The sequence below is a fragment of the Poromitra crassiceps genome, assembly GCF_964638095.1.
Source record: "Poromitra crassiceps genome assembly, chromosome: 1".
NCBI lineage: Eukaryota > Metazoa > Chordata > Actinopteri > Beryciformes > Melamphaidae > Poromitra > Poromitra crassiceps.
The window spans coordinates 30,224,389-30,239,388 of NC_139623.1; the positions used below are offsets into that span (position 1 = coordinate 30,224,389).

Consider the following 15,000-nt stretch of genomic DNA (forward strand, 5'->3'; position numbering starts at 1 on the left):
TCTCTCTCTCTCTCTCTCTCTCTCTCTCTCTCTCTCTCTCTCTCTCGCTCTCTCTCTCTGTCTCTCTCTCTCTCGTCTCTCTCTGTGGGTGCGATGCTGGAGTCCAATAGCTTGTTTTAACATTAATTCTGGCGCATACTGGACTCATTCGTCAGGGAGATGGGTTATGGCTATTTGTTGAAGGTAAACGCGGATAGATGGGTCAACCCGTAACATTTTCCAATAGCCAAAGCATTCCACATAAACTCTAAACTCTATAAGATTTATTTTCATGCTTTTCCCCCAAGGGTTTCCAATGGAGATTGAACAGCAGAGCAGCCACTTCAAAGGACAGTAACGCTGGCATTCAGCTTATTGTTTTCCTCCACACACCCAGCCGGCAACTATTTAAAAGATCCACCAAATGATATGGCACATATGGCCCTGTTCTAATGACATTGGAGCGTTTTAATCTGGGTAAAGCCGAGGGCCAAATGCTATTTGTATCAGCTCCAGCCCAGCCCCTCCCAAGTGTGAGTAAAACATGCAGTGAGGGATTTAATCCTAATCTAATGACTTCATTGGCTGGCAGATAAGGTATCAATTCAGGACGTCAGTTTGGTTCTAGCAAAGCAAATCACTTTCAGCAATGTTGCTTATTTTTTACAGTATCCTTTCCTTTTCAGTGTGAACATGAACTCAATGCAAATACTGCAATGTTGTGTTTGGAGATGGGATCATGCTGACAGCCAAAAATGTTTTTATCTTAAAATGGCATCTTGATGCTCATTTATCCTGACCAGACATTGTATTGGGCTATAGCACTGGGTGGGGAGTCATTTGACTGCTACCTATGCTGGAATCATCCCACAATGCACCACTTAATCCAGCTCAATGCATCCCAGGTGCTTTGAGGACTGGTGGCCTCTATAAGCTGTGCTCTCTAAGGCTGGTTAATTGGCTATTTCTGTAGTAAGCCACAACGTGTAGGCCTGCTATACCTGGTTTTTCAACATACCATTTCCTCATTGGTTACAATGAACGAGGTAAGAGGTAAAAGACAAGGTAAAATTGTACCTCTACTTACACTGGTTTCGGAGCAAGGCTTTCTCTACAGTCCAAAGGATGGTGTTTGTGCATCGACTTGCGCAGTGCAATGTAGCCTATTTTCAGAGCATTACATCAAAGACCTCTTTGAGGAAGAAACACAAAACTCTCCTATCTCTGTTCTATTTTGCGCAGAGGGCTGTAATGATATGGAAACAGCCAGTTTTGATAGCGCTACCAGCTGACACCAGGCGAGCATGGTTAAACAATTCCCTCTATTTATAATAGGCCTAATTAAGTGTTCTGTCCCTCCCACATCCAAGAACCATTAAGGGGTGTCACTGCATCCTAGGAAAAGACCCTCAAAGGAGCTTGGCACAATAAGAAGCTAAACAACATGATATTTGTGGTTCGTAGTACTCTCCATGATTTGTTTATTACCGATTGCACACTGTAAACTAAATTAGATGGAGAATGGCTTGACATTAAAAGAACCACAGCTCAAAGCTATTCTTTATTTTTTCCCAATGCCATTTCATTTTCTGTTCAAAGCTCTGTTTGATCAGGGGTTTATAAACCAAATTAGCAACGTGTCATCCTAATTAATTCTGAAAGAAAAGAGACACCTCCTGCCATTATGATGGGAGAAGAAAGAGCAGGACGTGAGCCATCCTACACCACCCTTTTGTTCTGTCGCTTTCAACTATCTAACTGTGAAGAAAAGGAGGGTGACAGAGAAATGCTGGCCATCATCGGCTTGGTCTGAGAGGGCAAACTGTGAACCCCACAACCAATCCCCCCCCCCCCCCCCCCCCCCCCCCACCTGGGGCGAAGCCAACCTGCCTGCACGCTTGACCCTGCCTGCATGCTTAACCCTGCCTGCACGCTTAACCCTGCCTTCACGCTTAACCCTGCCTTCACGCTTAACCCTGCCTTCACGCTTAACCCTGCCTGCACGCTTAACCCTGCCTGCATGCTTAACCCTGCCTTCACGCTTAACCCTGCCTGCATGCTTAACCCTGCCTTCACGCTTAACCCTGCCTGCATGCTTAACCCTGCCTGCACGCTTAACCCTGCCTGCATGCTTAACCCTGCCTGCACGCTTAACCCTGCCTTCACGCTTAACCCTGCCTGCATGCTTAACCCTGCCTGCACGCTTAACCCTGCCTTCACGCTTAACCCTGCCTGCACGCTTAACCCTGCCTGCATGCTTAACCCTGCCTTCACGCTTAACCCTGCCTGCATGCTTAACCCTGCCTGCACGCTTAACCCTGCCTGCACGCTTAACCCTGCCTGCACGCTTAACCCTGCCTTCACGCTTAACCCTGCCTGCATGCTTAACCCTGCCTGCATGCTTAACCCTGCCTTCACGCTTAACCCTGCCTTCACGCTTAACCCTGCCTGCATGCTTAACCCTGCCTGCACGCTTAACCCTGCCTTCACGCTTAACCCTGCCTTCACGCTTAACCCTGCCTGCATGCTTAACCCTGCCTGCATGCTTAACCCTGCCTTCACGCTTAACCCTGCCTGCATGCTTAACCCTGCCTTCACGCTTAACCCTGCCTGCATGCTTAACCCTGCCTGCATGCTTAACCCTGCCTTCACGCTTAACCCTGCCTGCATGCTTAACCCTGCCTTCACGCTTAACCCTGCCTTCACGCTTAACCCTGCCTGCATGCTTAACCCTGCCTGCACGCTTAACCCTGCCTGCATGCTTAACCCTGCCTGCATGCTTAACCCTGCCTTCACGCTTAACCCTGCCTGCATGCTTAACCCTGCCTTCACGCTTAACCCTGCCTTCACGCTTAACCCTGCCTGCACGCTTAACCCTGCATGCATGCTTAACCCTGCCTGCTTAACCCTGCCTTCACGCTTAACCCTGCCTGCATGCTTAACCCTGCCTGCTTAACCCTGCCTTCACGCTTAACCCTGCCTTCACGCTTAACCCTGCCTGCACGCTTAACCCTGCATGCTTAACCCTGCCTGCACGCTTAACCCTGCATGCATGCTTAACCCTGCCTGCTTAACCCTGCCTTCACGCTTAACCCTGCCTGCACGCTTAACTCTGCCTGCACGCTTAACCCTGCCTTCATGCTTAACCCTGCATGCTTAACCCTGCCTGCACGCTTAACCCTGCCTGCATGCTTAACCCTGCCTGCACGCTTAACCCTGCCTGCGCGCTTAACCCTGCCTTCACGCTTAACCCTGCACGCATGTGTGCACACATCATCTCCCCAAGGTGCTGTTATATTTGTGGTGAGCAGCACCACAAATATCTCGGATTCCCGCACCATGCAGAGCCCTCAGCCTGCTCCGGGCCCCGGGGCCTGACTGTATATTTGATGACTCTTCTTCCACACAACGCCAATAAGCTCCCCAAACAGAGGAAGCCTGCGATTGAGGTTTCTGTAGCAAGTGGGTTTTTATGAGGTGGGGCCATACATACATGTCTTTGATGGTGGGAGGAAACCAGAGTACCCGGCGGAAACCCTCACGAACACTGGGACAACATGCAAACCACACCTAGAAAGGACCTGGGATGGACAAAAACAGGCACAAAAACAGAAACACAACCTCTCAATCATCGAAGACAGTCTGATGTGTAACAACTGCCCCCCCCCCCCCACCACCACCTTCCCCAGGGAGGTGCTTGCCCTTGACATTTTGTTATGGATTCCTGTAAGCTGGGCTGTGTAGGGAGGCCTCTGCAGTGCTGGGCCTGCTGACAGAGGGGCTGAGCCGCATGCTGGGGGCCATCCAGCAGACCCACAGGTTCAGCACGCTCAGCTGCTACCCAACACTGGCCTCAGGTGTCTAGGCTAAAGGTGGGGGGATGTGCTAGTCAGATTTTAACATTAACATGTAAGCAGAAAATACCCTAAGATTGGATCAAACAGTTGTTTCCAAAAAATGTAAGCTATATGCTGTGGATTATTGTAATGACTGATACTGCTTTAGGAAATGGTTTGTCTAACCTCTACAGTGCAGCCATTTTAACCTATGATTTCAGTTTCATGTTTGTGAGCAGCAATTCCCCAAATATATGCTGCACTATTATGGTCTAGTCACTAGTGTAACACTTTACACCGGATTGTAATCCCCTGACCCTGTGCCCCAATCTCCAGGGGGTCCTCATCTATCCCCTCCTGTCATCATTCCAATCCTCCCCCCTCTGCTCTCCTTCCATTGTTACTGCAACTTGATCATGAAATTGGACAAAGACCGGCCATTCAATCCCCGTTTAATTCACACTATTTAAGTGTCGAGGAGGGGCAGTGGCTGTGTTACATCCAAGATGTTTGTCAGTCATGTTACAGCCAGGCTGTGTTATAGCCAGGCTGTGTTATAGCCAGGCTGTGTTACAGCCAGGATGTTTGTCAGTCGTGTTACAGCCAGGCTGTGTTATAGCCAGGCTGTGTTACAGCCAGGCTGTGTTACAGCCAGGATGTTTGTCAGTCGTGTTACAGCCAGGCTGTGTTATAGCCAGGCTGTGTTACAGCCAGGCTGTGTTACAGCCAGGATGTTTGTCAGTCGTGTTACAGCCAGGCTGTGTTACAGCCAGGATGTTTGTCAGTCGTGTTACAGCCAGGCTGTGTTACAGCCAGGATATTTGTCAGTCGTGCGAATGCCAGAATGCGAGGGTAGGTGAGCGGATCAATATTATGTTTTTGCCATTAAATAATCATTTCTGCATTCTACTAGGTCCTATTATCCAATTCATGGTATTTTTTAGTCTGTAGGAGAGTGTGGTGTGGTATGTGTGTCTGTGTGTGCGTCTGTGTGTGTGTGTGTGTGTGTGTGTGTGTGTGTGTGTGTGTGTGTGTGTGTGTGTGTGTGTGTGTGTGTGTGAGAGAGAGAGAGAGAGAGATTGAGAGAGGGAGAGAGAGAGAAGCAAGCAGATGTTGTAGATGGGGAACAAGGGCCTCTATTAAGGGAGATTAACTGGCCTCTTGCCTACATATTTGGTCAGTTGCTCACTGATCAGAAAGAGTGACCAGGCAAACACTGCTGAATATAAATATATATAATATATATGATCAGTGCTGGTCACTGATCAGAGAGAGTAACCAGGCAAACATTGCTGAATATAAATATATATAATATATATGATCAGTGCGGATCACTGATCAGAGAGTGACCAGGCAAACACTGCTGAATATAAATATATATAATATATATGATCAGTGCTGGTCACTGATCAGAGAGAGTGACCAGGCAAACACTGCTGAATATAAATATATATAATATATATGATCAGTGCGGGTCACTGATCAGAGAGAGTGTCCAGGCAAACCTGCTGAATATAAATAATATATATGATCAGTGCGGGTCACTGATCAGAGAGTGACCAGGCAAACACCGCTGAATATACATACAGTATATATAATATATATGATCAAATCTCACCTGGAGCAAGTGTTTATTTGATAAGGATATCTTTCACTTTATATTAGGGTACACAAAAAGAGTAACAAATGGACAGGTAATGATTCAGTACTCATAAACTACTGAATATGATGCACCACTTTACAATAGGGTACACAAAAAGACTAACTAATAGACAGATAATAATTCAGTAATAATTCAGTATTCATAAACTACTGAGTATGATGCACCACTTTACAATAGGGTACACAAAAAGAGTAACTAATGATCAGGTAACAATTAAGTAATGAGTAACTAACAATTAACTATATACTCACAAACTGACCATTGACTAACCATTAACTAATGAGTAATTACTCTACTAAGGAACTAACAACTAATCATGAACTAATGATTAAGTACTATACTCACAATGTGACCTTAACTAATGATTAACTAATGATTAACTAATATATTCACAAACTGACATTTATTAATCATTAACGAACGATTAACTACTCTACTCATGGAACTGACCGACTAATCAGTAACTAATGATTAACTACTATATTCACGAGCTGACATTTAGTAATCATTAAGTAATGATTAACTACTCTGCTCAGGAACTTAGATACTAATCATTAACTAATGACTACCTACTCATTAACTATGATTAACTAGTGATTGACTAATGACAAATTATACATTAACTACTCATTAACTAATTATTAGTTAATGATTAGTTTACTAGTAACTACTACATTATTTGTGTAGGTTATTGTAAAGTGTTACCAATATATATAATATATATGATCAGTGCGGGTCACTGATCAGAGAGAGTGACCAGGCAAACACTGATCAGAGAGAGTAAGCAGGCAAATACTGTCACAGAGGTCACAGAGTGTGACCACTGACCAGGCAAACACTGCATTCCTGAAGTCAAAGCCGGCTCGGCCAGCTCCATCTCATTTAAAATTCATTTGATCTGGACGTAATATCATTTCTCAAAATATGATTGCACATTATTTATGAAACAGCACTTATTTAAAGCTGCATACTTTAGTCTTATGTACCCTTCATGCATAAATCACAAGCATTCGATTTAAACAGCAACAAGCTCAACAAGTATAGTCTGGACACAGCAATCATTGCTGATGATAAATAAATATAAAAGATGGACATAAATCTAATCTTTTCTACCATAATGCATAACAAAACAGCACAGAGAAGGCTTGCATGCAGCAGCCCATAGGAAATGTTATGTCAATTCTGAACATGGTGCAGAGCTGACAATTCTCCACATCAATTAAGCTCAGGGTTTATAAATACCCACGTTAATGTGATCAGATGTGCAGATCAAGTCCATAATGAAGGGGGGAGACATATTGAAATGTTATTATTTTGTTTAAACACTTTTGTTTATTGGGTTGTGAAAACTACTTTCTTCAGAATCTCAATGGAATTGGTACTTATTAAAAAAGATATCTTATTTGCCACAGGACACACAAGAGTCTTCTGCTGTCCATGTTGCCCTTTACAAAAAAGGAGGTTGATTAATTGAGTTGAATTGAATTGAATTGAATTGTACTTATCTTATTCCCATGGTGGCCATTTTTAATGTACATCTCTGCCAGGAAGATTGGCATACATAAAACTAGTGCTCAGTAGCGGAGCGTACACCGGGGCAGAGGGTGCGCCCGCCCCGGGCCCACTCCCATCCCCCCCCCCCCCCCCTCCTCCCCCAAAAAAAACCCAAACATGCAAAAAAGGCAAATTTTTCTTTGCCGCTGGTGTGAACAGTGGTTCACACCAGGGTGGGAATTACACGGTGGCCTCCGTTGCCCCTCCCTCTGGCCGTGATGCCCTGAGATCCATAAGGCCACATTGGCAGTGCCCTGCTACCAGCCTGCTACTGCCACTTGCTTTAAAAGCATCAGTGGTCTCAGTTTAATGTAGCCTGCCCTATGCAAAGGATTTGGAATTTGCTTATTTTAACACACATTTCCAAAAAATCACCCTTGTTGATGTCAATAGAGCAATTGCCTTTGTGCCCTGGCATGTGGCCTTGTGCCCTAAAACAAATTGCAATGCTGCAAATGCTGCAAGATGGCCTTGCCCCTAAAATGGTGAAATTCCCACCCTGGTTCACACAGTGGTAGAGCTTCTATCTTTTGTCTTCTTTACTGTCAGGGAGAAAGTTTCAGTGCAGCAAGAAAGGATTCGCATGCAGAGAACAAAAAGGGAATTCACTGGGATTACATATTTCTGTGTTACATTGATGTACAGACAGTGCCCTTTCTACAGATAGTGCCCTTTCTACAGACAGTGCCCTTTCTACAGACAGTGCCCTTTCTACAGATAGTGCCCTTTCTACACATAGTGCCCTTTCTACAGATAGTGCCCTTTCTACAGATAGTGCCCTTTCTACACATAGTGCCCTTTCTACAGATAGTGCCCTTTCTACACATAGTGCCCTTTCTACAGATAGTGCCCCTTCTGTACAGCCCTGCAATGTAACAAATAGAAGTACTGTATGTCTGGATTCCTTTTTTGTTTTCTGTCTGATTCCTTTTTGCTGCACTCAAACCTCTAAACCAGTGGTTCTCAAAGTGGGGTCCCACAGGGGTCATTGAGGGGGTTCCAGCAAAAAGGGGGATAATTTATTTTCACTATAGTTCCATCCATGAGTAACACAATGACAGAATATATGACAATTTTGGGCATGGGTTCATACAGTTTCTGTAATGAAACATCTAAGCAATAAAACCTTATCAGATGGGGGACCCGGACCCTAGGACAAAATCTTATCAAATGCTGGTCCATGGTCTAATTTGTGTCAGTTTAGGGGTCCTTGACGTGAAAAAGTTTGAGAACCACGGCTCCTAAACAACAGTAGCACGCTAGGCTGTACTCTAGTGTTTCGCACGTGTGACGTAAATTCAAAATAGTCACCATGGAAATTTAGCTGAATTATTGGATCTTTATCATTACTTCTGTGATAATATTGTACTTCACATTGATATTGATAAGACTCTCTCGTCTCTTTTTTTGTCTGCAGGTCTTATCCTTCTCTTCTACCTAGTTTTCTACATATTCCTGGCCGGCCTGTTTGCACTGACAATGTATGTGATGCTGCAGACCTTGGATGACCACAAACCAACTTGGCAAGATAGACTGGCCACACCAGGTGCAGCAGCTAAAGAGCAGCAATAGGGCACTGGGTCATAATACAACTGGGTGAACATCGGTCACAGTGTGTAGCCTGAAGTCATGAAGCAGTCTCTCTGTCTCTCATAGGCATGATGATCAGACCCAAAGGAGACGAGTCTCTTGAGATCGTCTACAACATGCAAAACACTGAGAGCTGGGACTTTTACGCCACTGCCCTGGAGAAGTTCCTCACACGTGAGTCTGCCTCTTTGCTTATACTGCTTTGGGTTGTCCAAAAAATTAATTATTCTAATGAGTGATTCAGTGGTTTAAATAGTATAAATATAGAGATTATTGAGAAAACAAGACTCGAGGTGGGGTGTCTGTAACTTCTGTACCATACTGGGAGATTGCCTCCTACCAGGGTTAGAGTTAAAGGAGAATTCCAGTTTTTTACAACCTGGAAATACACGTGGCCATCGAATTCAAATTAATCGTCCACATTCTCAAAAACAGATACATATCAGCAGTTAGCATGCTATGCTAATGACAGATCGACTGCTCTGAGCGCTGAACTCTGCCCTGCAAGTCCCACATCCGGGTCATGTCAAAGGGTCGTGTCAAAGCGCTTCTGGGGGACTTTCATGGTCTGTATTTGATCTGTCGTCTGTTTTTGAGAATATAGATGATGCATTTGAATTCAATGGCCGTGCATATTTATTCGAGCAGGAATAACGGCATATGGATTATAAACTGAGGAGCTGGGGAAACAGGAGCTGCTATCTACCAATGTGACGGACAGCAAACAGAGCTGAGCCAGCTGCACCAAGCTAAAATAGATCATTTTCTCATTGTCTCTATGATATAATAACGATGTGAGCCTCTGCATGTCGGAAAATAAAGTATTTACAGGACGTAAATACAAGCATTTCAGGTGCCACATTTTCCTTGTTTTCAGGTCGCCGTTCAAAACAAATGATCGTTGTAAGGTTGTAGAAAAACCGGAATTCAACTTTAAGCCATACTTTACCCTTTACAAATTAAGGCAAGGCAAGAGAAGGCAAGTTTATTGGTAACACTTTACAATAAGGGTACATTAATTAACAGTTAGTTAACGCTTAATAATGCGTAACATTGCTTATTAAGATTTAACTAACCCTTAGTTAATGATTATTAAGGATTAGTTAACCCTAACCATTAGGTAACCCTAACCCTTAAATAACCATAAACTATTAAATAATGTATAGGTTAATGCTTAGTTAACATGAACACCATTAGTAAATGATTGCTAGACAGATTATTTAACTGTTAATTAAGGGTTAGTTAATTATTATTAAGCATTAATTAAGCCCTAATTCATGTAGCCTTACTGCAAAGTGTTACCAGTTTATTTGTATACAACATTTATGCAACAAGGTAATATGCACCCCCCTTTCTCTGCAGCCTACAACAACTCAGAACAGGTGCAGAAAAATGATGAGTGCACCCCGGACCAGTACTTTGTGCAGGACGACAGCGGCGATGTGAAGAACAACCCAAAGCGCTCTTGTCAGTTCAACCGCACCATCCTGGAGGAGTGCTCTGGACTCGATGACCGTTTCTTTGGATACAATGTCGGCAAGCCATGCATCATCATCAAGCTGAACCGGGTATGGAAGGGAAACAGGGATGGGAAAAGGGATGCTGTTGCTAGGTAGTCTCTTAGAACAGACGAGTTGGCTTCCGCAATTTTCAAATGCTTCCGCTATACCGTCTGTACTTCGTGAGGGAGAATCATGCACCAACCGGAATGGGAAGCAGAAAGGCGGGTTTTCCGCTCATTAGTCCAATCAAAAAATTTTTAAGGCGGGTCTTCCGCTCATTAGTCCAATCAGATTTTTTTTTCGTGGACACACGTGTCGTGATTGGTTGGATTTTGTCGAACTTCCTTCCAGTCTGAAGGTTTTTTTCCCAACTTCCTTGTGCATGTTCTGGGGGTGTAACGTACAGACTGTATATAGCTGCATTCGCCGGATGTAGATGAGACAGTCTGTTTTAAGAGACTAGTTGCTAGGAGACTTGGAGTGACTGAGAAATAGAAATTGATTGGGACTAAGGAAAATATCATCATAAAAAAAAGCCAAGCCAGGATCAGGACTACATACCGCATTTATTATTAATTGTTGGCATATCAGATATGGATTTTAAACATTTATCGCTAGTCTTCTGTGTGTGTTAAAGCCCCATCACTATTTTACCTTAAAATAACTGCTGATGGTACACTGACTATAGGGACAATGGCGTCTGTCATTCCCACTCCGCATCCCGGTCACCTGTTCTTCCAGCTCCTTCATTTCTAAATCTTTCCAAATCTTTCAAATGTCTGTAGCAGGGTCATTTTTAAAGCTACAGTGGAGATCCTGGTATCAAAAGAAACTAGAAGACCTAAGGCATCCATTGGCATCGTATACTAACTTGTCGGGAAGGGGGCTAAATAACGCTCCAAACATACGTTACATTTTGGCGAGTGAAAACTATTTCAAAGGGGTCCCTTGACTAGTGTTCATTTTGTCGGCTATCTTTTAATTTAGTTTTAGTCTTAGTCCCGTATCCAATGTCCTTGTTAGTTTTTTATCTTTTTATCTTATATTTAGTCAGCCTCATCCTCTTTTTATTTAGTCAAGTTTTAGTCGACTAAAAGTTTGAGCATTTTAGTCTCATCTTAATCAAATAAAATTATAACTATTTTACTCTAGTTTTAGTCAATGAAAACTGTTCACATTTTAGTTTAGTTTTAGTAAATGAAAACTGTTGAATCTGCTGATGCGTTTGTACTAGTAATGGTCATTCGAAGCAGTGTTTCCAACTCTTTCCCAGGGAAAGTAGCTAATGCTGACTGCCCACCCGGGCCAGTGTCGGTGGACAAGTGGACCCTATTCACAGACCCTGCTCAGCCCGCAGCTGAGGGGAGAAGGGAGGGAGGCTGGCTGCGCTGTGTGGAAAGCGCTCAGACCTCTCTGGATATACTGTAATGTAGACAAGCAAGTAGCTGTACATTTTGGGAACACAGTGTCTCATACACATATAGATAAGACCCTTAGCTAAGATGGGCGAGTTATGTTGTAACTGCGATCTCTGTAAATGTGTTTTAAGACTTAAAACATTAAAACACACAACAAATGTCAGCTACATCTATGATGCTGCAGCACAGGAAACTGAACTGCTGCATTGAGGGGGAAAACAGTCTATATTATAATTAGTGTTAATTTTGTCATCTATTTTTTTTATTTAGTCTTAGTCTTAGTCCTGTGTCAAATGTCCTTGTTAGTTTTTATCATATTTATCATAAATCATTATCATTAATATTATCATATTATTTCATCGTCTTTTTGTTTAGTCAAGTTTTAGTCGACTAAAAGTTTGAGTATTTTAGTCTCGTCTTAGTCAATGAAACTAAAAGTCTGAACATTTTAGTCTCGTCTTAGTCTTGGGGAAAAAGGTAGTCGACTAACATTTTTCGCCATAGTTTTTGTCGACGAAATTAACACTACCCTTGACCTCTCAGCTCAATTTATCTGAATGAAAATTGGTTCAATGGGTACCCACCAGTCTCCCCTCTACAGATAAGGTAGCATTTTTCAAAGCCTAGCATTAATAGCTTGTGGATTGATTTTTTGTTGTTGCTCATCACATTTTGTCTCAACAAATGTGCATGCAAATACTTCTGATGAGTAAGGGGGGAGAAAATGTTGGCAATCTGCTTTTGGGTATTTTGTCTAAATGTTTTTGTATGTGGATGGATTATTAATTTCCCTTGTGCCCAAGTTCACATGCTCTGTTAATGAAATAAAACATATACAGTATAATCTAAAAAAAACAGGGAAATACATTATCTTAGTTTCGTGTGTTGATCAAAGTTGTGATTAAGGGTTGGGTGGGCCCCGGAAGATTTTAAGATTTCAAAGTGGGCTGCGGCATTCTTAAGTTTGGGAACCCCTGAGTTAGGCTATACGAGGAATCAGCATGACGTAACAAATAACAAACACCTGACTTCCTTCGTGGCGCTGAGGGGTGTTACGTGCAAATCCACATCTACATGGGTGCCCCCCCTATGTAAATACATGCATCTGCATTAGGTGGCGGCGGTAGCTGTTAGCTATAGCTGTCAGCTGTGAGCTAACGTTAGTTGTGTGGCAATAAAACGCCACTGAAGGACCAGTTTGATATAATGGTCAACCAGTTCGAGTCATGCTCTTTCCATAAAGCCTAACAGCTTTGATATCTGTTGGCTAATTGTTGATATTTATAACAATATTGTGGCTCTAAAATAACATTTTTATTGATGCGGTGAGACTGTCACTGCAGCGACTTCCGCTACTCAGTCCTCACTCTGAGCATAATCTGCGCTCTGCACATCACCCCTGTTTCCGGAAGTATTTTGAAACAGTTTGTTAACCAACACTGATCCCTCGTATAAACACTGCAGAGAGGAAGAGTACAATCAGAAACAGTAAAAGAAGCTGCTATCTGAACGTACAAACAGGGAGGTCAGTAGCATCTATTAGCATCCTGTAATTACCACCTGTGGCAGCAGTTGAGCCAATATAGCCTGGTATTGCTGTTTGACATACTCAACGCTACACCAAATACATAAGGTCTGTCTGAAGGCATGTACTGTATTTGGCTCAGTAAAATCCAAACTATTGTATCTCTGAACTATCTCTTTAACCCAGCCATTCCCAACCTGTGGGCCAGGGCCCACTGGTGGCCCGCAAAGGTATTGCAAGTGGGCCGCCAAATCATTTGCAAAACATTACAACCATTGTGAACAAAGAAGACGCAATTATTATTATTATTTATGAGAATGCATTTCTACATTGTTGAATGATACCATTATTTAATTTGTAATACATTATTTGTTAAGTTGCCTATTGCAGACAGATCTTCACTTTCTGTGTGGTGCTGATGGACAGCTCCTTTTATCGTTAAAATAAAATGTGCTCTCAGAACGCATTATTCGGCATCCATACTGCTTACAGTGAGATGTGGGCCGTGAACATTTTTGAGATTTTCAAGTGGGCCTTGAAATGGTTGGGAACCGCTGCTTTAACCAAATCACACACATTTAGGTTATTCTATGGGACCTCCTTTTGATAACGAATGTAATAACTAATGAGATATTTTTTCACTGCCATTCACTGAGCCTCTGAAACTGTTTGGAGCTCCTCTGGGGAGGCCTTTGAAAAACCCACTTTGAAAACCCCTGCTCTAGTAGAACCCGAATGACCCTTGTTTGTGTGCTGTGATTGGCTAGTTATGTTCTAGCTAACCGGCTGATTGGTTGTTTTTTGTCAGACCTGTATTCACATAATATTGCTTACTGCAGCTTTAATATCAAGAAGTGAAATAGGAATGGTGCAGGAAATGCATTCTTTTTCTCACCAGGTGATGCGTTGTTTTTTTCACCAGGTGATTGATGGGTTGTTTTTCTCACCAGGTGATTGGGTTCCGGCCTGGAAAGGAGGGACAGGCTCCATATGTCACCTGCGTGGCAAAGGTAAACTTTCTGCCTTTCACAATGGAAGGCCTAGCAGACAGTAACATTTTGGATTCCAGCCCATTCATTAGCTACTGTATCGTGTTTCACTCTCATCTGTGATATGAGACCAATCTGCTCACCCCATTCCTCTTCTCTTAGTGACTAAGAGAAGTGTCTGTGTTATTATTTTTCACTTTCTACTATGTCTGTCTTGCATGCTACTGTTTCTTTTCTCAACATTGTGTGTTGCTGGTCTCTTTTGTCCTTGTCCCATCCATTTGCTAACTCTCAGAAATACAAAGTCAACGATGAATGGGTAAGAATGTGCCAGCATCCTCTGTCTGTGTTTCATAGCCCTGACCTGTTGTTTTGCAGAATACACGCAATAGCAGTAGTGTAGATTAGGCCTGCACGATATGAGGATGTGCGATAACACTGTTCAATATTGCGATGCCGATATGACTTGCGATAAACAAATATTGAAGTATGCATATTAGCTATGCTTTAATGCTGCTAACATAGACCCCAAACATTGAATAGCCTATGCTCACAAGCATGTCTCTCTGTTACCGACTCAAGCTGAAACTAGACACAGCATGTTTGGGCTTTGGCAGAGGGGCGGAGCACACCGCTGGAAGGGAAAGGTGTGCGCTGGATTTACAACACATGACAAAATGATCGCATGCTGAGTATGAATGCATGGCGTGTGTAAATACAATTATTTTTGTTATTCATTGAATTTCAGACTGTCTTTGCGATGTGTTTATTGCGCATGTTCATATCAATGACGATGACAATACGATTTATCGTGCAGCCCTAGTGTAGATTATAGCTCATAATGACAGATGAATCATCTATTAACAGATAATCTAACACAATTTCAGAAGATTTGTTTGAGCATGAGGTGGCTCACCTGGTAGCACCCGTACGACGGAGGCTCG

The 15,000-nt window shown here is 43.0% G+C and overlaps 1 protein-coding gene across 1 annotated transcript in view; it reads left to right on the forward strand.

The window, feature by feature from the left end:
• Positions 1-3,368: 3,368 nt before the first annotated feature.
• The window catches only part of LOC310779655 (sodium/potassium-transporting ATPase subunit beta-2-like), a gene marked incomplete at both ends in the record, with an annotated part of 12,416 nt that continues 784 nt past the window's right edge, over positions 3,369-15,000 (forward strand). The window contains 7 exons of the mRNA XM_083640158.1: positions 3,369-3,441; positions 3,711-3,836; positions 8,450-8,578; positions 8,689-8,796; positions 9,985-10,190; positions 14,018-14,077; positions 14,352-14,375. Of these exons, the coding sequence (XP_083496284.1) occupies positions 3,369-3,441; positions 3,711-3,836; positions 8,450-8,578; positions 8,689-8,796; positions 9,985-10,190; positions 14,018-14,077; positions 14,352-14,375 (726 nt within the window). The remainder of the gene's footprint in view (positions 3,442-3,710; positions 3,837-8,449; positions 8,579-8,688; positions 8,797-9,984; positions 10,191-14,017; positions 14,078-14,351; positions 14,376-15,000) is intronic.